Raw genomic sequence first — 25,620 nt, 5'->3', positions numbered from 1 at the left:
TTCAGTTGGAAAGACCTTTAACTCTGAAAAAATGTTCCTTGTATCAGTTAGTAAGAAGTGGACCTGAATCTTTTCCAATCAAAGAAGTAAATGCCACATCATTCTTTTGAATGCTTTATGGTATTCAAAGTTTGGACTTATATAGATTTGTAATTTATATAGTGTTATTACCTGCAAAGTAATAACACTATATAACACCAAAACCCTGCCATGTGCCGACTATGAATCAGATTATTAATTATTAATTTCTAATCTAAAGATCCTTCTGAAAACAAACAAGAATAACAGCAACAAAAGATGTGACTTTTCACAAATGGACATTGAATCAGAGCTCAAGAAAAAAAAAACACAGTATCCAAAGAGTTCATTGAAAAGGCAATTAATCAAAAGCCAATTCATCAAAAAGGCAATTCATAGAAAAAAACAATTCACCGAAAATTTTAACTTTTCAAAAATGTTATGATAAAAGTGATCCATTTAGAACAAATACTGAACCGTGCAGAGTGAGAAAGCAATGCTATTTTAATAGGGAATAATTATAGAACAATATGGTTTCTTATTGTTTTTCTTGTCTGATAGCTGTTTCATGTCTGTTCATAGGACTGATTTGCCTTTCTGGGAGGAAAAGCCCAGCCTACATGGGCACCATTATTATTATTGTTACTAGTAGTAATATGCGACTTCAATATAGCAATTATTATGGGATGAATAAAAGTTTCAAATAGCGAATCTGAATCAGATTCGCTATTTGAAACTTTTACAAGAAAATGTCGAACCATTCCAGTTTTCAGCTCAGCTATATTCGGGACAACAAAGAAATAATATGTCCAAATTATGTATTACAATAACTCTCTGACAGTGGAATTAGTAGAAGTTGTCAATTCAAGAAGCTGACTGCATGGTTCAGTTTTTGTTCTAAATGGATCACTTTTATAATAACACTTTCGAAAAAAGTTTCGAATTGATATTAGCAATTCCACTTTGGCTGGATCAATTTAATGAAATTTTAGTAAAAATTTTCGGTGGATTGTTTTCTCGATGAATTGCATTTTCAATGAATTGTCATTCGATGAATTGTTCATTTGATGAATTGTCTTTCAATTAACTGTTTTTTCGATGAATTTTCATGGAACCAAAAGCACAGCTCAGGAATAAAGCATTAAATCACATTAGACACATAAAACAAACCATTGTAAAATCTGCAGCCAAAAACATCCCAATAAAAAAGAAGAATGGTAGTCCATGGATTACAAAAGAAACCCTAGAACTAATTGAAAAAAGGAAACAAAATAACAGATTGGCAAAACCTAAATTACCTGAACCTGAATAAAGCTATTAAAAATCTTATCAAAAAGATCAAGCCAGCTATATCTAAAACATCTTTGACGAAATATAAAGACACCCCAACTCTAATGAAATGACAGACTTATTCAAGAAGGTTAAGGATATAACCAAAAAATTCAAACTAAAACTTAATATAATTGCAGAGAAAAATGGCAAGATCTTAAATGACACTAATGACATAGCCAAAAGATGGAAAGAGTATTGTGCCAAGCTTTACAAGGACTCAGCTATTCAACAAAAAGACAAAGAAGCTATCAAAAACATGGAAACGGAACCAGAGATCCTGAAAAGTGAAGTAGAACGAGCAATCAAAAAATTAAGGAATAACAAAGTTCCAGGTCCTGATTCAATATCAGCTGAAATGTTGAAAAATCTTGGAGAGAATGCAGTCAACTGGATACATGATTTATGCAACAAAATCTGGAAGACGGCCAAAATGACTGGACTAGTTCCACCATTATCCCAAACTACAAAAAAAATAAAATAAAATCACAACAAATACGATAACTACCCCACAATTGCCCTTATCTCACATACTAGCAAGATTTTACTACACATTATTAAGGAGAGATTACAAAGTTTTATATCTTCTTCTTCTTTGAGTGCCATCTCCTATCAGAGGTCGGCAACCACCTTGGCAAATTTTGAGCAATTCTCAGCCACTCTGAGAAGTCTCTCAGAGTTCATGCCAGTCAAGATTTTCTTCATCTTCCTTGTCCTCTTCTTCCATTTATTTTCCCTTTTATAATCAATTTAAGTATCTTAAATTTTTCATTACGAAGTAGGTGACCAAGAAGATATGCAGTTTTCCTTCTTTTTATGGTATCTAAAAGTTTACGTGATTTCCCCATTTGTTCCAGTACTTCCTGATTGGATGTTTTTGCTGTCCATGGGATTTTTAACATTTGTCTGTATAACCACATCTAAGGCTTTAAGTCTTTTTATTGATGTCATCTTCAAGGTCCAAGTTTCTGCACCGTACAGCAGTACCAGCAGTATAGACCATACATAGCATTTAACCATGCATACCCTAAGCTCTAAATTTAAACTGCAGTTACACAGTGTTGATTTCATCAAGAGAAAATTTTTTCTTGGCATTTCAATTCTAACTAACGGGAATAGTGATGAATGAAGTGGAGGTGACTAGTCTATTACAGAACCTTAATGTGAACACATCTGTGGGATTGGATGGTATACCGGCATGGGTCTTGCGTGAAGCGGCTAGGGGAAAAGAGTTTCACTGCATAAAGGAGGATCCAAGACTACTGTTGCAAATTACCGACCGATTACCATATCAGGAGTCGTTGTCAAGGTCTTGGAGAAAGTAGTCAAGGGAAAAATACAGGAATGGATTGATGAAAATGAGATACTGTACATGGGACAGCATGGCTTTGTGAAGGGTAGATCATGCTTCAGTAACTTGCTCAAGTTTTATAACAAGGTGACGGCTGAACTGGCAAAGGCGTTTGACAGGATACTACATGGAATACTAATCCGTAAACTACAACATATGGGAATGGATATAGGGTTGGTGAGATGGATAGGTGGTTGGTTGATGGAGAGATATCAAAGAGTAGTTTATTCAGGAGTAGAGTCCAAAAGACGGCCTGTGACTAGTGGTGTGCCGCAGGGTTCTGTTCTTGGACCACTGCTGTTTAATCTGTTCATTAACGATATAGGGAAGGATCTAAGTGGAACAATTCATTTGTTCACTGATGATGCAAAGTTGGGTAGGGCAATAGTGAATGCAGAAGATGTCAAAGTCTTGCAGGATGACTTAGATAGATTGGAGTTCTGGGCTAAGGACAATGGATGTCAATTTAATGTGACAAAATGTAGGGTTATGCATTTTGGGGTGAAAAGATTAGCAGCAGTATACCACATTGGTGGAACTGTACTCCAAGAGATTGATGAGGCCAGGGACTTGGGAGTGTTGGTGGATAGGGAGATGAAGTTTAGGGGGCACATTGCAAAAGTAGCTAAATCAGCTCATCAACTCACTTGGTTGTTGAAAAATACCTTGACGAGCAGAGACAAGCAAGTTATTGTACCTCTGTACCGAGCCTTGATAAGACCTCATCTCGACTACTGTGCCCAGATTTGGTCACCTCGGTTTCTTCTTGATGGGGAGGAGGTGGAGAGGATCCAGAGGCGGGTGACTAAGATGATAACAGGTCTATGGAATGAACCATATGGGAACAGGTTGAAGATTTGTGGGTTGCAGAAACTAGTTGATAGGCGGAGGAGGGGAGATATGATTGAGACATTCAAATTGCTAAAGGGATTCTATAGGATTAATTCGGAGGATATTTTTGAGATTAGGATTGGTTGTTGGAAGAACTAGGGGACAACTATGGAAGCTGGGCAAGAGTGTGGTTAGCAGGGGTGTTAGAGCTGGGTTCTTTACTTTTAGAGTGGTAAATGAGTGGAATAAGCTGCAAGAGTCTGTTGTGGGTGCTATGACGGTGAACGAGTTCAAGGCAAGGTATGATAGATACTGTGAGAATGTAATCGCATAGTTGTGTGGACATGATGTTTAGGGCCTCCCTCGATGAGTCTAAGGACTCCTGGAGTCGCCCGAAATAATAATAATAATAACTTGTATTTCCATTTCTGGATTGCAATCTTCATTTAACCAGCATCCAAGATATTTACACTTTGCCACTCTTTCTATTTGTTTTCCATTTAAAGAAAGTGCTGAATTAAGAATTGGTTTCTTGCTTATGACCATGAATTTAGTTTTGGTGATATTTATTTTTAATCCCATTTTTCCACACTCTTCATTCACTAGTTCCAGAAGATTTTGAAGATCCTGAATACTGTCAGCCAAGAGAGCTGTCATCAGCATATCGGATGTTACTGATGATTTCACCATTTACACTAATCCCTTCCTTTCTTCTTTTCAAGACTTTTTGAAATATAGCTTTTGAGTATATGTTAAAAAGAAGAGGTGACAGCACACATCCCTTCCTTGTTTGATGTTAATGGAGTCTGTAATAATGTCATCAACTTGAACAGATGCCTTCTGCTTCCTATATAAGTTTTCAATGATCCTGATGTCTTTACCATCTAATCCAATTCTTTTTAATAGTGCAATCATTTTAGCATGTTGGACTTTGTAATATACTTTCTCAAAGTCGATGAAGCAAATAAATATTTCCTTGCTTTGGTCAATACATTTTTGGAATAAGATCTGAGAACAGAAAAGAGCCTCTTTTGTTCCCAAACCATTTCTAAAGCTAAATTGGGTATCACTGATGGCGTCTTCACATTTTCGGTATATTCTTTTTTGAATTATTTTCAGAAATATTTTGAGAACGTGACTCATTAGACTGATCATTCTATAGTCATTACAAGTTTTTGCATTTGCATTTTTAGGTAGCATGATGAAGGTCGACCGTAACCAGTCTTGAGGGATTATGCCTGTATTGTAGATTTTATTAAACAGCTTTACTAATATATTAATGTTGTACCTTCTAATAACTTTACTATTTCTGCTGGTATTCTATCCGGGCCTAAGGCTTTACCATTTTTAGCTGAGTTTAGTGCACATTCTACCTCTGATCTTAGAATGTATGGACCTTCCATATGTTCATAAGCATTTTCTGGGTTCTGTCTTTTATCAGTAAAGAGTTCTATATATTTCACCCATTCTTGTATTTTAAGCTGGATTCTTAAAGGGTCAAGGATCTAGAGATCATATATCTAACATCAGACAAATAATCAAAAAAAGCAAGGAAATTCAACTTAAGCCTTTATCTATGTTTTATAGATTACTTCAAGGCCTTTGACTGTATGAGGTGGGATATTTTATTGGATATCATGCAAGAATCAGGAATATTAAACCATCTAGTAATCCTCATAAAGAACTCATATCAAGGAAATCAAGCAAAAGTAAGAATTGAAAACTCAGTGTCCCCCTGTATTCCAATTTGAAAAAGGATCAAGATTTTACTGCACATTATTAAGGAAAGATTACAAAGTTTCATACACCATCAAATCTCAGAAGAACAAGCAGGATTCAGAAAAGATTAAGAAACTAGAAATCATATATAGTGATAATAGCCACAAATGAACAGGAATTAAAATCTATCCTAAATCAATTAGAATAGGAAAGCTTAAGCCATGGTTTACGAATAAATCAAAATAAAACAAAAATAATTATTTTAAACAATGCAGAAGAGATATAGAAGGAATTGAAATTGTTGACAATTTCAACTACCTTGGAGTGATAATAACAAAAAAAGATGGATATAAAAAAAGAGATAAGAAGAACAATAGCACAGCTAAGAAAGCGATGATTGATTTAACTAAGATCTGGAAAGACAGGCATATCTCCAAAAAGACCAAAATTAAGCTTGTAGAAACCTTAGTTTTTCGATCTTTCTCTATGCTTCTGAGTCTTGGACAATGACAAAAGATGATACAAGAAGAATTAAGGCATTTGAGCTCTGGTGCTGGAGAAGAATGTTAAGAGTGTCTTGGACAGAGAAGTGAACAAACAAAAGTATCCTAGAAGAACTGAATATCTACACAAAACTGACAAACATAATTGCCAAGAGAACTGTGTAATATTCCTTTTTCTGTGTTGACAAAGAAAAAGAAGGAAACCCCTAACAAATGGATTGACCAAATATCAAGAATCACTGGACTTAAATAATAAGAGAAGCACAGTGGAGAAAGAAGTGGTGAAGCATCATCAGGAAGGTCATGAGTCCTCAGACATGAGAAGATTACCTGCAAAAAAAAACCAAAAAAAAAAAAAAAAAAAAATTTTAAAGACTGGAGGTGAAGAGTTGTATCTCAAGAAGAGAAACCTTGCCTTGTATAAAGATTCATGTAATATCAAAAATAACACTAGAAGAGAACAGTTCCAGCATTGAAGTGAACAAGGTTATGAGTACCCCAATGAACAAGTTTGTTAGATCAGAATGAAGTTAGGATTCTAAAAGTAGATTCAACAGAATGGTAGAACAATAATTTACCAGTTTGGCTGGCCAAATGAATATTGGTTAAAGTCTTTACGTGGTAGATAATTATCATCACCTAATATGAGACTACCATCCTGCTTATCACAGGGCAGAAGTGGCTGAAAAAAGCTCCATGTTTAGTCTCTAGATTACCTAGCCCACCAAAATTAACAGAATTAACATTAAAAAATATATAAAAAATAAAATAAAATAATCTACAGTTTTTGTTGATGTATCACAAAATTAGTCAGATAGGGAGTGCAACACATTTCGTGAACAAAACCAAAACTGTGGGTGGTTCTGCAGCCAAATGGACAAAAATCATTGCTATCAGAAAGGAGAAAATTGGTGAACGAATGCAGCCCTGTGGTGTGGTGCTCCAGAATTATTTGCAAAATTTGAAGATAAAGATCCTTTGGCAATTACCTGCCATGGGCATGGATGTTTGTGATTGTCTGTGAAAATACTAGTGGTGGGCAGTAGATGGCATTGATGTAGTTGCAGTTTGTTGGTGGATTGAGTGGTGGAGACAGAGAGTTGTGCAGTAGATGCCCTCCTTCGATGAGTCTTTGGACTACCTGGAGGTGTCACATAATAATAATGATTATTATTATTATTATAAGACAAGACAAGATAAGATTAAAAGAAAAAAGCAAACAAGTTGCATAAATTAAAAGATAGATTATAAGAAGGAAACATATTCCTTAAAAATATTAAAAACAACTACTTGGGTTACTTCATACTCTACTCTTCCATAGAAATTGTCCAAAGCAAGAAGATCCCCTTGTTGAATGACAGCATCCACACTGGCAATCATTTATTACTCATTTATTAAGTGAGAGGTTTCTGGTTAGCATGGAAGTTCACTATTAACAGATTTCTTCATTATCTTAAAAATAATTGAAGTGAGAGCAACAAGACAGGAATTTAATGGTAAAGATTTATTGCTTTTTTTAAAAAAATAGGATGAATGGGGGCTAATTTCTATGCTGCAGGATAAATAACATGGTGTAGGACATCACATAAAAATACAAAAACAATTATTAACTGTATAGCACGAACTGTCTGAATAACTTAAGAAATGTCAACATGACCAGAAGACATTTTTGTTATACAGGTTAAACAAAATTTCTGTTGAAAAATTGAAAGAGAACATTCAATATTGAGAGTTTGGAATGACAGGAGTTAATTTTCTAACATATGGGGAAAAAGTACAATGTGAAAAGAAGTAAGAAAATTTGCTTTTATGATGGATAATGATGCAATCAATAGAACCATCCAAGTGTAAATAATATGGAAGGTGGGTTTAGATATATATGACCAGAAATGAAAGTTCGAATTTGTCACTTTCAAAATCACTGTTTGCTGATTTTGAAGGAATTTAATAGTACAAATATTATTATTGTTATAAATAGTCATTCATACAAATATCAAACAAATACAAATACCTCTCCTTGAACACATTCACCAAATATGCTTCCTCAACTTCTAATGGTCATCCATTCTACGAACTCACTACACACCATGCAAAGAACTGTCTTAGCATTACATCACAGCAGATGCTAAGGCGGTAGTCTTTCAGAAGCCTTCTAAGTTTATTATAACCATTTGTCTTACAATTTCACATATGTCCCTTCCAGTGAAATTTTAAGTGGGGGATGCTGCCTATACAAAATAAAAAAATAAATAATTCTGTTCTTCCTAATTAGTAACCAATTTATTAATAAATCTATAGATTTATTTATTAATAAATTGGTTACTGATTAGGAAAAAAAAATTATTATTTTTTTTATTTTGTACAGGCAGCATCCCCACTTAAAATTTCACCAGCCGCCACTGGTCCCTTCTTAATCAGAGCTCTAACATATATTGTCACCTCTCAAGTCGAGACTTCATGATCATACTCACCAACTACAGTACACCAGCCAACTTATTTATAGACAGATTCTCATATGCTATTACCTGATCAAGTGTTCTTGTTTGCGAGTCCCTTTTCTTCTTTATGAATGACTCTACATTTACTGACATTTAACTAATATCCATTTTCCCATGCCCACAATTCTAGCCTATTCAAATCATTCTGCAAGTGCCACACATCAGCTGCATTTCTGATTACCATACCTATCTTTGCATCCTCAGCAAATAGTCGTGTGTTGCCTGTCAAATCCTTTCCAATGTCATTAATGTACAGATTGAATAACAGTGGATCAACTTCTGATCCTTGAGGCACACCACTGGTGACCTTGAATCTTGTAGGTTCACACTCTCCATATATGATTTTTTGACATCTGTCAGTCAGCCATTCTCTTATTCATGCTAATAGTTTATAATCCAATCCCATATTCTCCAATTTATGTAATGGTCATCCATGCAGTATTCTGTCAAAATCCAAGTATTTCATGGTGTATTCGTCCCCCTTGTCTAACTTAGTGGTAACATTATTATAGAATCTGAGCAAGTTGCTAAAGTATGAACTTCCCATAATAAACCCATGTTGTTCATTGCAAAGTAGTTTCTTTGTCAACCTCTGTCAATGTACATAAATGCAGAAAGAGTATATATATATATATTTCTTTGTCAACCTCTGTCAATGTACATAAATGCAGAAAGAGTATGTATATATATATATATATATATATATATATATATATATATATATTTATAAAAAGATTGAATGACTAGAACCGAGAGAAATGAAAACAAGTTTATTAGTACGACACAACTAGTTTCAGCTTGTATCAGCCTTCGTCAGGTGCACATTAAAAAAGAAGAAATAACCAGTAAAAACACATGGAGGAAATAACTGTAAACAACACAGAAAATTAGGGTATATATATTTCAATGTTGAAACGTTAAAGTCTGCGCATTCAAAATTGTTCCCTCGTTGGCTTCATTAATGTCCTGGCTAGAATACACCTGTATTCTAGCCAGGACAAGAATATGGGATTGAGTTCATAGGCACAGGATTTTGTATGTTGGTTAGAAGTTTATGTTGTAAAGAAGTTTTGCTTTAGCAGTCTACTTGGATTTTATGTAAATATGTATCAAGTACATCTGAGAGGAAGACTCATATATGATGTTTTTTTGGACTCGACTAAAGGCATTTGACAGATAATTTTGTGGTAAGTTGTATGATTGAGGAAGATGGGAATGGGTAACAGACAGTGGCATCGCTTGCCCATTTAGATTGGGTGTGCTGTTGTGTGGCTAATGCAACCCCTACAAAATTCATGTTAGTTTGACTGTGTGATTGCATTTTTATTGATGTATGAAAGTTTTAAGAGAATGCATAGTGCATCAGCACTGATCTTAATTGCTCCAATGCAGCCAGTTGTGAGATAACTTTGAATACTTTAATTTATCAATTAATATAATTTTAAATATAGAAAGCATAAAGGTCAAATGAACAATTGCTATGCTTCACACATGCTGTTTATGTAAGAAGCACAAAGGATTTATGCTTTTTTGGTGAGATTAGATTATCATTGACAAATACTAGAGTGTTCCATGGTTATTTTTCCAAATTGAACCAAAGAAAGGCTGAAATGACTCATTTAATTATTTATACACAAGTTCCAACCTGTAGTGGACCATTAGTCACTTTCTGGGAAACTGCCCACCCTTTCCATAAGGAACTCTCTGATATGTTTCAGACAACCAGTCTTCTATTCATCTCACTAATCCATTACCAGGGGCATATATTAGGGATGTGCTAGGTGTGTGATACACACCCACAGAATAGCAGTATCACTGATATTATATTTTTGCATTTATTCCTGTTAAAGACTCCTTTAATTGTTTGCTGGCTTCTCATGATTCCTAAAATTAAACACAATATACTGATACTTCATGAAAAGGACACTTTTTGATACATAAACATGCATTATGTATCAACATAATGCATGTTTATGTAATTATGTTGATAAACAGTGATTACAGTTATTATTATTCAGGCCTCCATGGAGTCAAAAGACTCATCGTGGGAGGTTCTTCCTAAGAAACACATCTATCAAGATTTGATTTGAAGGGAGGTCCCCCCCCCCCTAAGAAACACAAAGTCTATCATACCACTCCTTAAACTCATTGACCATTCTTGCTCTCACCACTCCATCAGGCAATGCATTCCATGGTTCAACCACTCTCCATGCAAAGAAACCACTCCTCACCCTCTTGCTCACAGATTCCTTTCGTAACACCTTTTGTAACTCCCATCCTTGGGAGTTACAAAAGGTATTGTACACAAGAAGGTAAGGAGTGGTTTCTTTGTGTGGAAGATAGTTGAACCGTGGAATTCATTGCCTGATAGAGTGGTGACAGCACAAATGTCGTGGGTTCAAGGAATGGTATGATAGACTTCGATTTCTAGGGTGGGTCTCCCACAAAGAGTCATATGACTCCATGGAGGCCTGAATCATCATAATGCTGATAATAATTTGTGCTCTGATGATGCTTGGTATAAAACCAGCGAAATATTAGTAAGTTCAATAAATTAATTCATGTTTTCTTCTCTTGGTGTTGTTCATACTGTGGAACACTAATATGAACAATCCTTCCATCATTCTCTTTAATGGAAGGATAGTATTGGTTGGTAAAAATGGTAGAATGATAACCACTGCAGAAGACACATATTAAATGAGCAATTAATAAAGGTATTTTATCCTCATGAATATGACATTACACAGAACTTGAGTTCAGTAGGAAGGTGGTGGAAGATAGGCTGATGGCGAGTTAAGTATATGTGGAAATAAGTAAACCTGATATTAATAAGACTGTAAGACTATCAAAATGAGTGATGATGATAATATATATCACTGCTAGTTTTGGTGGAATGTTCCAGGGAGTTAAATGGATTTGATGTACTTGTTTAACATAGGTATATATTGTGCCTAGTTCCTAAAGAATTGAAAGAGAGCAGAATTGTAACATTTCATGAGGAAAATAATATGACTAAGACTTGAAATTATAGTCCAAACTGTATGCCTGGAGTTATGGATACAGTGTTGGAGAGGTTAGTGAAGACCAAGTTTCAGAATTGGATTGACATTAGCAGCCTTGTGTTTCATACACATAAGCTTATTAAAGGAATATTTTGCTTTAGTTACCATCTCTTATTATACCAAGCGAGAGAGAGAAATATGTTTGAATGCATTTTTCACATTGTGTGCAAGGGAGATGCATACACAGATTGGGATCATCTGAAGAGGAACTGTAAACTGCGTAGACAGATAAAACTTATGGATACAAAGGTGATTGTCATTAAATATATTAAATATATTTAATAATATATTTAGTATATTAAATAAATTAATAATAAATTATTATTATTATTATTATTAAGAGGTTGTTTGATTGTTATTAAGAGGATAGTGGAATGCATTGCCTGAGTGTGTTGTGAAGTAGACACATTGAATCATTTTAAGGCAAGGTTGGATGAGCATTGTGTTCAATAGCGTGTACCTCCCACAATGAGTCTTTGACTCCATGGAGGTCGGATGTTAATAATAATAATAACAATAAAGAGAGACCTCCAGAGAATCAGGGATTCATTGAGGGGAGGCCACATACTACATGTACCAGCTGTCATACTTATTCTTGAATTCATTCACACTGTTTGCCCTCAGACCATTCAATAGCAATCCATTTGAATCATGCACCACCCTATGAAAGAAAAATCTAACCCTCACCCCCCTCTTAGCAGCATTCATTCTCAGCTTCCAAGGATGCCCTCTTGTCCTTTCCCCACTCTCCATAAATTCAAACATTCTATCAACTGAAATCCTGTATGACCCTTTCAGAAGTTTGTAAATCTCAATCACATCATCCCTCTTTTTCTTGTTTGCTAGGCTACAAATTCTCAATCTGTCCTCATATTCAGTATTCCACAATCTTGATATCATTTTTAACACTCTCCTTTGCATTCTCTCCACTATATCAGAATCATAATGGAAACCAGAAGACTAGACCTGTGCACAACAGCTCTTGATACGTGAGTTCTTATTAAGAACTTGTAAAGAGGCAAAATGGCACCCTTATCTTTATATGTCAAAGGTGGTGAAGGTAACCCAGGTTACCTTCACCACCTTTGACATATAAAGATTGTGCAATACTGAAGAAGGATTGTGCAATACTGAGAAGGATGTTGACCAGCAGAGATAAAAGAGTTATCATTCCATTGTATAAGACCCTGATCAGACCACACTTAGACTCTTGTTCTCAAATTTCATCCCCAGGATTTCAAGGAGATAAATTAACTGTGGAAAGGTACAAAGGCAGATAACAAAGACAGTTTCAGATCTGTACAATGTTAGTTATGAGGATCGGCTGAGGGAATGTGGATTGCAGAGTTTAGTGAATAGAAGAAGGAGAGGTGATATGATTGAGACTTTTAAACTGTTGAGAGGTAGTTACAGGGTTGACACTGGGGAGTTCTTTTGCTTGGTGGAACAGCAGGAAGGAGTGATGACAAGGGGCCATCCCTGGAAGTTACGAAAGGAAGCTGTGAGCAAGAGGGTGAGGAGTGGTTTCTTTAGATGCAGGGTGGTTGAACCATGGAATGCATTGCCTGATAGAGTGGCGAGTGCAAGAATAGTCAATGAATTCAAGGAGTGGTATGATAGACTTTGTGTTTCCTAGGAAGGACCTCCCACGATAAGTCTTTTGACTCCATGGAGGCCTGAATAATAATAATAATAATGTTTGTTTCAGCATTGCAATTATCCTTTCAGTTGTATTTGCAATCTTTGCTACATGGCCATGAACTTCAACTTCCTATCTGCTAACACTCCATGATCCCTAGCCTGATCAGTTTCTTCTAGCATAATCCTGCCAATATAATACGACACTGGATATCTAATCATGCCAAAGTGAATGACTGCATTAACTGACATTGAACTAATATCCATTTTCCCATGCCCACAATTCTAGCCTATTCAAATCATTCTGCAAGTGCTGCATATCAGCTGCATTCCTGATTACCCTACCTATCTTTGCATCCTCAGCAAATAGTCGTGTGTTGCCTGTCAAATCCAATGTCATTAATGTACAGATTGAATAACAGTGGATCAACTTCTGATCCTTGAGGCACACCACTGGTGACCTTGAATCTTGTAGGTTCACACTCTCCATATATGATTTTTTGATATCTGTCAGTCAGCCATTCTCTTATCCATGCTAATAGTTTATAATCCAATCCCATATTCTCCAATTTATGCAATGGTCATCCATGTGTATCATGGTGTATTCGTCTCCCTTGTCTAACTCAGTGGTAACATTATTATAGAATCTGAGAAAGTTGCTAAAGTATGAACGTCCCTTAATAAACCCATGTTGTTCATTGCAAAGTAGAGATTCTCTGTCAACCCATTTCTGGATGTGAGCCCATCTTTGCACCACCCATGTGCAACGGGATAACTTTCACTTTTTCTTTCCATTCCTGCAGAAAGAATGTACATAAATGCAGAAAGAGTATATATATATGTGTGTGTGTGTGTGTGTGTGTGTGTATATGAAGATTGATTTAGTTGGTTGTTGTACATTTTTATAAAAAGATTGAATGACTAGAACCGAGAGAAATGAAAACAAAGTTTATTAGTACGACACAACTAGTTTCAGCCTTCGTCAGATGCACATTAAAAAAGAAGTAAAAACATGGAGGAAATAACTGTAAACAACACAGAAAATGAATGTATATATTTTTCAACGTTGAAACGTTAAAGTCTGCGCATTCAAAATTATTCCCTCATTGGCTTCATTGTTGGGCGTATGCATGCATATAGTATCATGTGAACGGCGGTGTTTGACGACAGCACAACGACAGTCTGGAAGGTTGTAACTCGGCTTGTTGTCGAGATCTAGGGTGTTGAGAATGATTTCCTTTGATTCTATTATCTTCCTTTCTACTTCATCATGGCAATGGAAAATGTTATTAGACTTGTCCCATAGGACTGTATGGCTAGGGTTTTTCTTCATTAGAGCTGGCCGAGAACAGAACATGACTAGACAAAGCACTGGCTCATGTTCTTTTGTAAGTGACGTGTCTCTTGTGCACCTCAATATCTAACTCGAATGACTTTTTCTGTTTGGCCAAAGTAAGGTATGTCACAGTTACGCCAGATCTGGTAAACACCAGGATACTTACGATTATGATGACTAGGTTTTGGATGACTCACAAGGGAGCGGATTTTAGGAAGAGGAGTAAATAAAGTTCTTATGTTGTATTTGCTAAGAACCTTGGCTAATTTGGGTGAGACAGAGCTTATGTATGGAATAGAAATATTACCTTTTACACTAATGGTCTCTTCATTATGGCGACCGGGAGGATTAAATAGGAATTTATCAGTAGTTTTTTTGAGAATAACCATTTAGTTGAAAAGTAGACCTGAGAAAATTGAGTTCTTTATTAAGTTCCATCTCATCATCAAGAAGAGAGCGAGCATGATATCCTAGAGTAGAAATGATTCCAAGCTTCTGAGGAGGATAATGATGGGAATGACCATGGAGATATCTGTTAGTGTCTGTAGGTTTTCTGTAAATCAAGATTTTAAGATTTTCTGAGGAACGGGTCAGTTTGGCATCCAAAAAAGGAAGAGAACCATTAGCTTCAAACTCAGCAGTAAATTTTATGTTTTGTTGTTGACTATTTAGAAGTTCTTGTTCTACTCAAGGATAAATTATCTAAAAAGATCATGGCTTTACTTACTCATTGCATCTACTCAGCATACTTCAAATTTCAGGATACCATCTATAACCAGAATCATGGTCCTGCAATGGCTAATCCATTATCTCCTGTACTTGTTAACATCTATCTAGAAGATCTGGAAGTTAAAGCCATCTCTTCCTATCATTTAAAACCAAAAATTTTGAAAAGATATATTGACGACATTTTCCTGATTTGGAGCCATGGCCGTGAATCTCTCCTGAACTTCCCTGAACATCTCAGAGTTTGAATATGTTTAAAACACGGTATGATGAGATGTGTGTGATAAAAGGATCTCCCAGATGAGTCTTTGACTCCATGAGGTCTTATTAGGGTGGTAATAATAATAATCGCAAACATTTGCCTTGGCAATCCTCTTGTGGAGTGACACAAGTTTGCCTTCCTTCCAATGCTTTGGAAATTTTCCCTATGACAATACTCTCATTAAACAAGAGGATAGTCAATGCCTTTGCACATTCCTAAAAATATATATGTTTATTTCAATCCTACATATTTATTAACATCCCATACACATTTAGTTCCTTTACCTATGATCCCCTTTGCAAGTATTAACCTTCCTTCAGGGATATGCATAATCACTATTATGTGACAGCATGAAATATATTGATAAAGCTCTTGTCAAATTTCACTACTTAATTAATGATAACCCTCTATTATAAAAATGTGGAAAAGATAGCTAAACTTCATACAAAATATATGACAAATTAATTTAACCACATGAGCTATTACAAAACATTTTTTACATAAACAATATTACAGTATCTTCCGGTTTTTTCTCATATGGATTTTAACAGAACATATATCATAAAAATTGACCATTTGTGAAAAGTTTAAATTCTCACCATTTTGTCCAATAGCAGATGTTTCTGCAATCACATCATCTGTGTCAGCTTTTAATAAGCGTATAGTAATAGGTGTACCATCTGGAATGTCAAACCGTGTCAGTGTGAAGTGCTCTATTGTACCAGCATCCAGGATCTTTGGCGATGTTAAAATGAATCCTCTATATAAAGAAGATGTGTATATATATATATATATATATATATATATATATAGAGAGAGAGAGAGAGAGATATTAAATTAAATCGGGGAGAAATGCATTTTTACAAACAAAAGTATATTTAGAAACAGAAAAAATATAGCACAAAAAAGGCATATATATTTATAATCCTAATAAACAATGAAGAAGACTCATTAAAATGATTGATACACTACATAAGAACAACAAATAATCATTTTTTGTCAACAGTAAATTTAATACAGTAATTATTACTATTATTATTCTGGACCTCCACGAAGCCATGAGATTCACCGAAGGAAGCCTATCTTAGAACACAAAATCTATCATACCACTACTCCTTAAATCCACTCACTGTTTGCACATGATCAGGCAATAAATTCCATGGTACAACCCACCCTCCATGTAACAAGCTAATTCTGACAGTCCAACTCAACAACTCTTTTTGAAACTAGCAGGAATGGCTTCTAGTTTACGTTCCTTTCCCTTGTGTTATCCCCTGTGTCAATCCTGAACATACCTCTTAAAAGTTTAAATGTCTCTCAATCATATTACCGACTCAGCCACGGGATCCTTAGGGATCTCATGCCAGTCCCAATTCTGGATAAAGGAGGACGGTCAGTGAGATGAGTGTCGATAATCTGACCATAAAGAAAAAACATGATTGTTATCTGATGTCTATACGATCAACAGCCAAAACATGCCAGCTCTGATGCCACCCAGATGAACAAGGTCTACGATACCAATTGATACCAAGAGGAACAGAAACTGAAACTAACAGAACTACTATCAGTAGGAACATAGAATGTAAGGACACTTTGGATGTCAGGAAAGCTAGAACTACTTCGCAAGGAAATGAAGAGATATCAGTGTGATATACTAGGACTGGCGGAGATGCAATGGACATCATCAGGAGAGATAAATGGATGCGAAGTCATACGGTCAGGGCATGACACTAAGCACGAAGCAGGAGTTGGCTTCGTGCTTGGTGTCATGCCATGCCTTAGAGAGGCACTGTTAGGCTACAAACCAGTCAATGAACAAATCATAGTAGCAAGATTTCAAGCAAAATCGTTTAATATATCAATAGTCTAGATATATGCACCCATATCTGACAGCACAGATAAGGATATTGACTTATTTTACAAAGATCTGACAGAGACAATAGAAACAATACCAAAGCAAGATGTACTAATTATCGAAGGAGATTGGAATGCCAAAGTCGGAATAGATAATGATGGTTGGGAAACCGTCATGGGAAAATATGATTTCGGAGAAAGACATGAACAAGGTGAAAAAATGTTAGAATTTGCTGTGGACCATGAGATGATGATTTGTAACACAAAATTCCAACAAAAGGACTGTAGAAAATGGACGTGGCGATCAAATGATTGGAAAAACCAAGAACATGATTGATATGATTACGATTAAAAGAAGATGGATAACATCAGTACAGTAGTGTTGAACTTTTTAAGGAATGGATATAGACTTGTATCATAGTTTAGTGATTGCAAACATCAAGTTGAAATTAAAAAGAAAATATAAACCCCATCATCAGAAACGAAGAGATACAGCAAGAATAAGTGAAGCAGAAATAAGAAGGTACAGAACAGTGTTAGAAGAGAAACTTAAAAGTGTAGACAAAGAAAAAAATTCTAATTGAAGAGTGAAAGGAGTAATGGAGGCAATAGAAGAAACAGTACCAGAAGAAGAAAAGATCAAGAAGAAATGGATAAGACAAGAGACACTGAAATTAGTACAGGACAAAGAATGTTGAAGATAAGAAGGGATACATCAGAACAAATAGAGGAGTAATATATGAGAAGTGTAATGAGGTGAAGTAAGCAGTCAGAATGGATAAGATTAAATGGTTAGAAGTCCAATGTAATAATATAGAACAGCACTACAAAGAGCATAAAACTAGGGAGGTATACAAAATTATTAGAACCATTAATAGAAGGTGGCAACCAAAACAGACAACAATTAAAGATGAAAAAGGCAAAGTATTGATGAATAAAGATAAAATTGTACAGCAATGGACAAGCAGCTGTAATGAGTTATATGAAGAAAAACTAGATTTAGATAGCATTAGGAAGCTGATTAAAGAATTGAAGCAGATATCACCACTGGGTGATCAGTGTGATGTGGACATTTAAAGAGGAGAGACGGCTAAAACACAACAAGAGCCCTGGTAATGATAACATCACTGGAGAAATGATTAAATATGGTGGTGGCAAAAGTATGGTTACAGAAATGCACCAAGTATGTAATATGGTATGGAAAGAAAGAAAAAATGCCAGAAGAGTGGGAGAAATCGATATTAGTGACATTATACAAGATAGGAAATAAGCTAGAATGTAAAAATTACAGAACAATTGCCTTGACAAGTCATCTTGGTAAGGTGATGATGATGATATTGACAGAAAGTTAACACAATTGGAAGTATACCTTGCAAGAAGGATTTAGGAAAGCTAGAACTAAAATTCAACAGATTTTGACAATGTGGTTAATAGCAGAGAAAGCTAGGAGAGAAAAAAAACAACATTATTATTATTAATATTATTATTACCCCAAGACCTCATGGACTCAAAGACTCATCTGGGAGGTCCTTTTATCATACACACAGCTCATCATACCGTGTCTTAAACACCCTCAAACTCCTTGCAGACACCACATGCTCAGGCAAGGCATTCCAATCATTTACAACTCTGCATGAAAAAAACCTGCTTCTCACTCCCCTACTCACACCCTCTTTATACAGTTTCCAGGGATGACCTCTGGTTCTTCCCAGATTTCCCACTATTTTCTGTAGAACTTCTCCAGCATTGATCCTATGACAACCCCTTACTAACTTGTAGGTCTTTGTCATGTCTCCCCCCCTCTTCCTCCTGTCCACCAGACTCTGCAAATTACATCTTCTCAATCCTTCCTCATACTTGACATTCCAGAGATTAGAAACTACCTTAGTCAGTCGCCTTTGGACCCTTTTCAACATCTCTTCATCCTTCTGAAAATCAGGTGACCAAATCTGGGCACAATAGTCCATGTGTGGCCTAATCAAAGTCTTATACGACGGAACAAGAATCTCCCTGCTTCTACAAGTCAGTGTCTACCGCATCATTCCCAGAAGCCTTTGTGTTGTCTTCACAATTTTAGCTATGTGTCCCCTAAATTTCAGATCCTTATCCACTATCACTCCAGATCTCTTATTTCCTCCACCTCCAACAATATATCCTCACCAAGCATAAATTCTGCATCCCATCTTTGTTTGGTTGGTGAGGGTAGCTAAAGTGAGGTATGAACAGCAGTTAGTTAATGAAGCCAAAAAGAATCTTAAGGAGTTCTTTTGATATGCAGCCAGTAAAAGAAAGAATGATTATGGAAAGATGACACTGATTGGAGAAAATTGTATAAAGACAGCTTTTGCAGAATGTGTGGTGATATATGCTTGCTTTGTTGATTTTCAGAAGGCATTTGACAGCATCAATCAGAAAGTGACATCAGCAGTGCCAGAATCCTATGGAATTGACAAAAAACTAATAGCTATATTAAAAGATGTTTATAAGAATGCCATTACAGCAGTTAGAATAGGTGATGATTTGTGGAAATGGTTTAAAACAAGCAGAAGTACTAGACATGGGGACCCAATATCACCAAGCATTTTCATCGCACATTTATAAAAAGTAATGGATAAAATGAAGGAAGATAAGGAATATTGGTGCATGGGATGAGAATTAACAATCTGAGGTTTGCAGATGACACTGTTATTATTGAAGGTGAAAGAGAACTACAAAAAACATTGACACTGTTAAATGAAGAAAGGAAAAGATTTGGACTTGTTATGAACCTGGAAAAAACAAAGACAATGTTATTATTATTAAAATAACAATTTCAATAATTATTATTATTACCTTATTATTATTATGCACGCCTTATTATTAAAATTCTCTGGATTAGAGAATTTTCTGGATTAAAGAATTTTAATAAGGTGTAACACCTTTTGGCAACTCATATATGGAAATATGGCTTCTGCAATACTTCCACCTTGGTATCATCACCTCTGGGTCTAGCTCCCGCTGATGAGACCTCAATAAAGGTTGAAACCGGTCTGGGTAGTGACCCTTCCCTTAATGCATAGCATTATACATGTCTGCAAGGAGATGTGCTTTGCATTATGGGATACTAAGGCAAGTGATGTGAAGTCATACCACCTTTGCCACAAGTTGCCCCAGTCCTGAAATTACTTCAGGTGCATTGGATAAAGGATTAAACGAAATATATAATTCGTAATAAAACCACACAGAAATCATGAAAAAAATCCTGCAGACACTAAGTTATCAAAATAAGATGTTATGAATAATTATTCAAAATAAATAAATGAACAAATTTCCTTCAATCCAACAACAGAAACCCAAATTATAATAAAATATTATAAATTTAAAGTTACTTTAATATACATTTTCTATAGGTTTTACACTACAGCACTGTCTTGCCAAAAATGGTAACTGCTCATGTTGGATACATGATTTCTGGTAGGAAATATTATTTTTTACAAGTTTTATTGTCATATTGCCACAGATATAAAGACTACTTATAAATAGCTTTGAAATTGTACTTGATCAATTAAATGCTTCAAGAATAGGCATCTGAAAGAGAGTAGATAGTTAGGTTAAAAAAAAAAATAAAAAAATAAAAAAAGAGGGTAACCAAAAGAAAATGGCTTTCAGTTTGTAACAGCCATCTTTTGCTGGACTTGTTAGTCATTTGAGATAAAACAGAATGTCTCCACTGTGATCACATGGACAACAGAGTGAGGCTCAGAGCCTTACTTTAGAAAGGACCTCAAAGTGTACTGATGAGAAGACTAAAGAAAAACGCAAAGTAAAAAAAAAAAAAAAATTTTAAAGTCTCAGAAATATTTATTAACTGTTCAATATAAAGAAAACGGCTTTAATAATTACTGATTTTTTTATATATAATTAATGCTAAAAAATAAATGCTTTTGTTGAGGTTAAAATAACTGCTTCTGTTAAAGTGTAGAAATAGTTTTTTTACATATAAAAATGTTTAATTTTAAAATAAATTGTTTAATTTGCGTTTGTTTATGTAGCGGGCAAAGGTTGGTCGATTGGTAGAGCCTCTGCTACTAATGGCTCAGTTAAGTAAGTTTGAGCGCGGTTAGTAGGTGGAAGGGATCCAATCGTTCGATGCTGTTGGCACACTCTCCCTCGATGAGTCTTTGGACTCCCTGGAGGTATTAAATAATAATAATGTTAAAATGACTAGTGACATTAACGATTTTTATCTCATAACAGCAAGCAGTAAGGAAGTAGAATAGTTTTGTCTGTTGAAGTAGTGAGTGCATCTAGTGTAAATCAGTTTAAGGGAAGGTATGACAGCTGGTTTGGATTATGTATATCCTCCCTCCAATGAGTCATTGACTCCCCAGAGGTCTCAGATGATGATGATAATAATAATACACTCTCTGTCCAAAAAATAAACCGAACTTTTGACAGAAAATAAAACACAGGCCAATTATAATTATTCAAATCATTGATTTCAATCAATATACTCTCCCTCAGCTTCGATACAGCGTTTGGCACGGTCCATTAATTCGTTAAATGAGTTTTTCATATCAGTTTTTGGGATACTGTTGAGGGTCGTGGTTACTGCCGCTTGAAAGTTTTTAATGGTGTAGTATCAATTTCCTTTCATCGGCAAATGAAGTCGGGGAAAGAGAAAGAAGTCACAGGGTGCTAAATCAGGTGAATACGGCGAGTGATCCAACACACAAACTTGGTTTATGCTCAAAAACCGTCTCACAATGAGACGGTACATTATCGTGCAAAAGTGATCAGCTGCCTGCATCACCGTTGATGCAGGCAGCTGATCCATTGACCGTTTGGCTAGGCGGAACGAATTTTTTGTGGATAATGCCCTTGGAATCGTAGAAACAAATTAGCACTATCTTTACTTTTGACTTCTCCAAGCGACTTTTTTTTTTCGGATGCCCCTCTTCTGGTGGTCTCCACTCAGCACATACTCAAAACACCACGTTTCGTCACAAGTAAATCGTTTCAAGGAAGTTTGAATCCTTACGAGCGGTTTTAATGAGGTCCTTGCAGTGTTGAATTCGATACATTTTTGGTCGTCGGCTAACTTGTGCGGAACAAATCGCGAATTCAATTTACGAAGGTCCAAAACATTTTGTCTCTTGGTTAAAATGTTGTGCACAGTTGATTTTGGAATCCAAAATTCATCTGAAATCAATCTCACAGCCGATTTCGTTAAATGAGGTTTTTATATCGGTTTTTGGAATATTGTTGACGGTCACGCACTTTTGGGATGTTAACTTCGCTCAGTCCAGTTTTTGGACGGCCAGGCTTTTCGTCGTCCTCACGCGTCTCACGACCACTTTGAAATCGCTTAAACCACTCGTAAATTTGAGTACGGGATAAGCATTCATCACTGTATGCTTTTTGAAGCATTTGATGTGTTTCGGTAAAACTTTTATCAAGTTTAACACAAAAGTCAATCGGATCTCTCTATTTGAAACCTCATTTTCTGACCGTTCGTCAAAACACACTGTCATTCTTGGCCAGAGCCGTCGCCAGATTAGATCGCGCCCTGAGACAACCAATTAAATATCGCCCCTGGTAGATTATAAGACAAAAATATAAGAATATTCCCAATTGCTATTTTGTTTTTATTACAAGAGAAACATTAATGCAAAACAATTACATAATAATATTAATTAAATATTTGCTCTACAAGGATATCGCACAATAAAACTGTTTAAAATCTTCTATATTTAAATTATAAGGTATGTCCGCCTCTACCGATATAGTTGCTAGACCAACCAATCTTTTTTGGATCATTCCTGTTTGCAAATAATTTTTAATCAGTTTAAGCTTGGAAAAACTTCTTTCCGCACTTATTACGCCAACAGGAATTGTTTGCATAGCGATGGCACCTACCGTAAATAGTTAAACGAGCGCCCTTATTAAGCCGTACCATGAGGCAGGCTGCCTCTATGCTACGCCCTATTGACGGTACTGCTCTTGGCACTGTAACTCTGCTTTTAACATTAACATTAACATTTCTGGCTAGATGAGTGAAGCAAAATTGCTTTTCATATTCCCCTTTTTCTTGTAATGAAAGAACTTTGAATGGTGTGTTTGTGAGCTATATGCTCGCCCATTGAGGGCAGTGAAGTTAGTTGTGTTCAGCTGAACTTAAGATAGACTTTGGTCTTTTATATTTGTTGATTTCTGCTTCATTATATTCCAAGGCTTCCTTGATTAACTGGTTTGGATGGTTACTTGTCTTGGTAAAGAACTTCTCAGCTAGATTTATGAGAAAGGAAGAGATATAAAGGATATTAACTTCTCTATGAATCTGGGTGTTTCTTATAAACCAAGGGGCATCCAGAATCATCCTCATGCACTTATTTTGAAATCTCTGAATTTGCGGTGTGGCTCCATGCTGGGGATTGTAAGTGATAACCGGTCGAATTACCATCTTGTAAATTGTTAATTTTGTTTGCGTGTCCAATTTACTTTGTCTGTTGATCATAGGGTACAGCTGTGCTAAGACGTTGGATGTCTTTGAGGTAATGTAACTAATATGTTTGCTGAATAGGAGTTTACTATCAAGAATCACTCCAAGATATTTAACTTCAGTCTGCCATGGAATCTTTACTCCCAATAAATAAATATCCTCCATGGTATGGATTTTCTTTCTAGTAAACAATATAGCTGAGCTTTTCTGGAGGTTAACTTGGATCCTCCAGTCTGCCATCCATTTTTCTAAAGTGTGTATGCTATTTTAGTCTTTTAGTTGCCAGTTTTGGGCTCAGTGATCTTGCCATCAGTGCAGTATCATCTGCATATAATGCAGTGAATGTTGTTCTTGGGTTCAGAGGAATGTCTGCAACATAGATTGAAAACAGGAGAGGTGCCAGAAGAGATCCCTGAGGTACGCCTGCCGAGATCCTGCATCTGGTCGAAACCGTTTCGCCGACCCTGACCTGCATATATCTGTCTTTCAGGTAAGAATGTATTATTTTTATTAACTTGACTGGAAAGTTAAATTTTATCAGTTTGTAGAGAAGGCCTTGATGCCATACTTTGTCAAACACCTTCTGTGCTCGATGAAGATGGCAACTTCATTGAGTTTCCAGTTGAAACCTTTATTAATGATTTCTACCAGCCAGTGCACTTGTTGAGCTGTACTATGGGCCTTACGGAAGCCGAACTGTTCATTAGGCAAAATTCCTAACTTATCTGTTTCTGCTTGGAATCTTGAGAGGATAATTTTCTCTGTCACCTTTCCGAGGCTGGACAATAGGCTTATGGGGCTGTAGCTTTCGGGAAGGTGAGCATTTTTTCCTGGCTTCTTCAGTGGTATGATTGTGGCTGTTTTCCATGTAATAGGGAAATGCTGGAATCTAAAGATGGCATTTGTAATGTTGACGATGGACTATGGCCTTCCTTGGAAGTAGTTTTACCATTCTGTTAGTTATGCCATCCGGTCCTGGAGCTTTTTTATTGTTTAGATGGGAGATGATATTTATCATTTCTGCCGGATTTGTAGGAGTGATATGTTCGGAGTTAACAGTGTTCTGTCTCCAGTTTGTCCTAACATGACGATGAATCTTGTACATAAGGTTGATATTTAGATTTGTATAAGATGGATTGCACTGAGATTCTAGGTTATCTACTAGTGCTTCGGCTTTCTCTTCATCTTTGTGAACTGTCCCTTTCTTGCTTTCTGTAGGGGGTATGAGTTGCTTTTTGGTGCGGATTGCTCTTAAGAATTTCCATACAGAATGATCTTCAGTATTGATGTTAGCCAATTTGGTTTCCCATTGATGGTTTCTGTGTTTTGGAAGAGCTTCTCGGACTGCCTGTTTAGATTGTTCAATACTGTTTTATCTTGTGGGGGCTCTGGTATTGTGTATCTCTTTCTGGCTCTATTTTTTGCTCTAATGAGATCCATTTCTTCAGGGATACGGTTGGTTGGGTGGAAGACAGTGGATTTTCTGACTGATTCTATTGCTTTCTGAATTTGTATGGTTAAGTTATTTATTGCCGAGTCAATCTCTTCCTTTTTTACTGATATTGGGCACTGGACCAATATGAATGATAAGAACCTTGGCTAACTTGTCCCATGGTATGAATGTGTGCAGAGGAGAGAATTGATCTGATGAACCTAGATTAAGCACTATGGGACTGTGGTCAGAAGATAATTCGTTGACCGATTCCAATTTGAATTGGTATCTTAAATTTTTAAAGATGACAATGTCCAGCACACTTGAGCCACCCGAAGGGCTGAAGTGGGTGGGCTCGGTAGGGCTGGCCACAACAACAGAGTTGAGCATTGCATAGTTGAAAAGTGTGTGGCCTTTGGTGTTAGTTGATGAGCTGTACCAAGCTGTGTGTTTTGAGTTGAAATCTCCCGCTATTATTGAGTCATTTGGACCAAGGATGAAGTCCAGATCTGTTGTCAGCAGAGGAATGCTTTGGTTATAAGCAGCATAGATCTTGAGACTCCCAACATTGAAGGTATGT

At 36.0% G+C, this 25,620-nt stretch overlaps 1 protein-coding gene across 2 annotated transcripts in view; it reads right to left on the bottom strand.

The window, feature by feature from the left end:
• Positions 1-25,620, bottom strand: part of LOC150099795 (alpha-2-macroglobulin-like protein 1) — a 1,007,775-nt gene that overhangs the window by 891,213 nt on the left and 90,942 nt on the right. For both annotated transcript variants that reach the window (XM_090403789.1, XM_090403790.1), the window contains exon 2: positions 15,873-16,033. In XM_090403789.1, the coding sequence (XP_090259915.1) occupies positions 15,873-16,033 (161 nt within the window). The remainder of the gene's footprint in view (positions 1-15,872; positions 16,034-25,620) is intronic.

The sequence above is a fragment of the Typopeltis vanoorti genome, chromosome 14, assembly GCF_054136105.1.
Source record: "Typopeltis vanoorti isolate ZY-2024b chromosome 14, IOZ_Tvanoo_1.0, whole genome shotgun sequence".
Lineage (NCBI taxonomy): Eukaryota > Metazoa > Arthropoda > Arachnida > Uropygi > Thelyphonidae > Typopeltis > Typopeltis vanoorti.
This window is presented reverse-complemented; position numbering and strand designations above follow the sequence as displayed.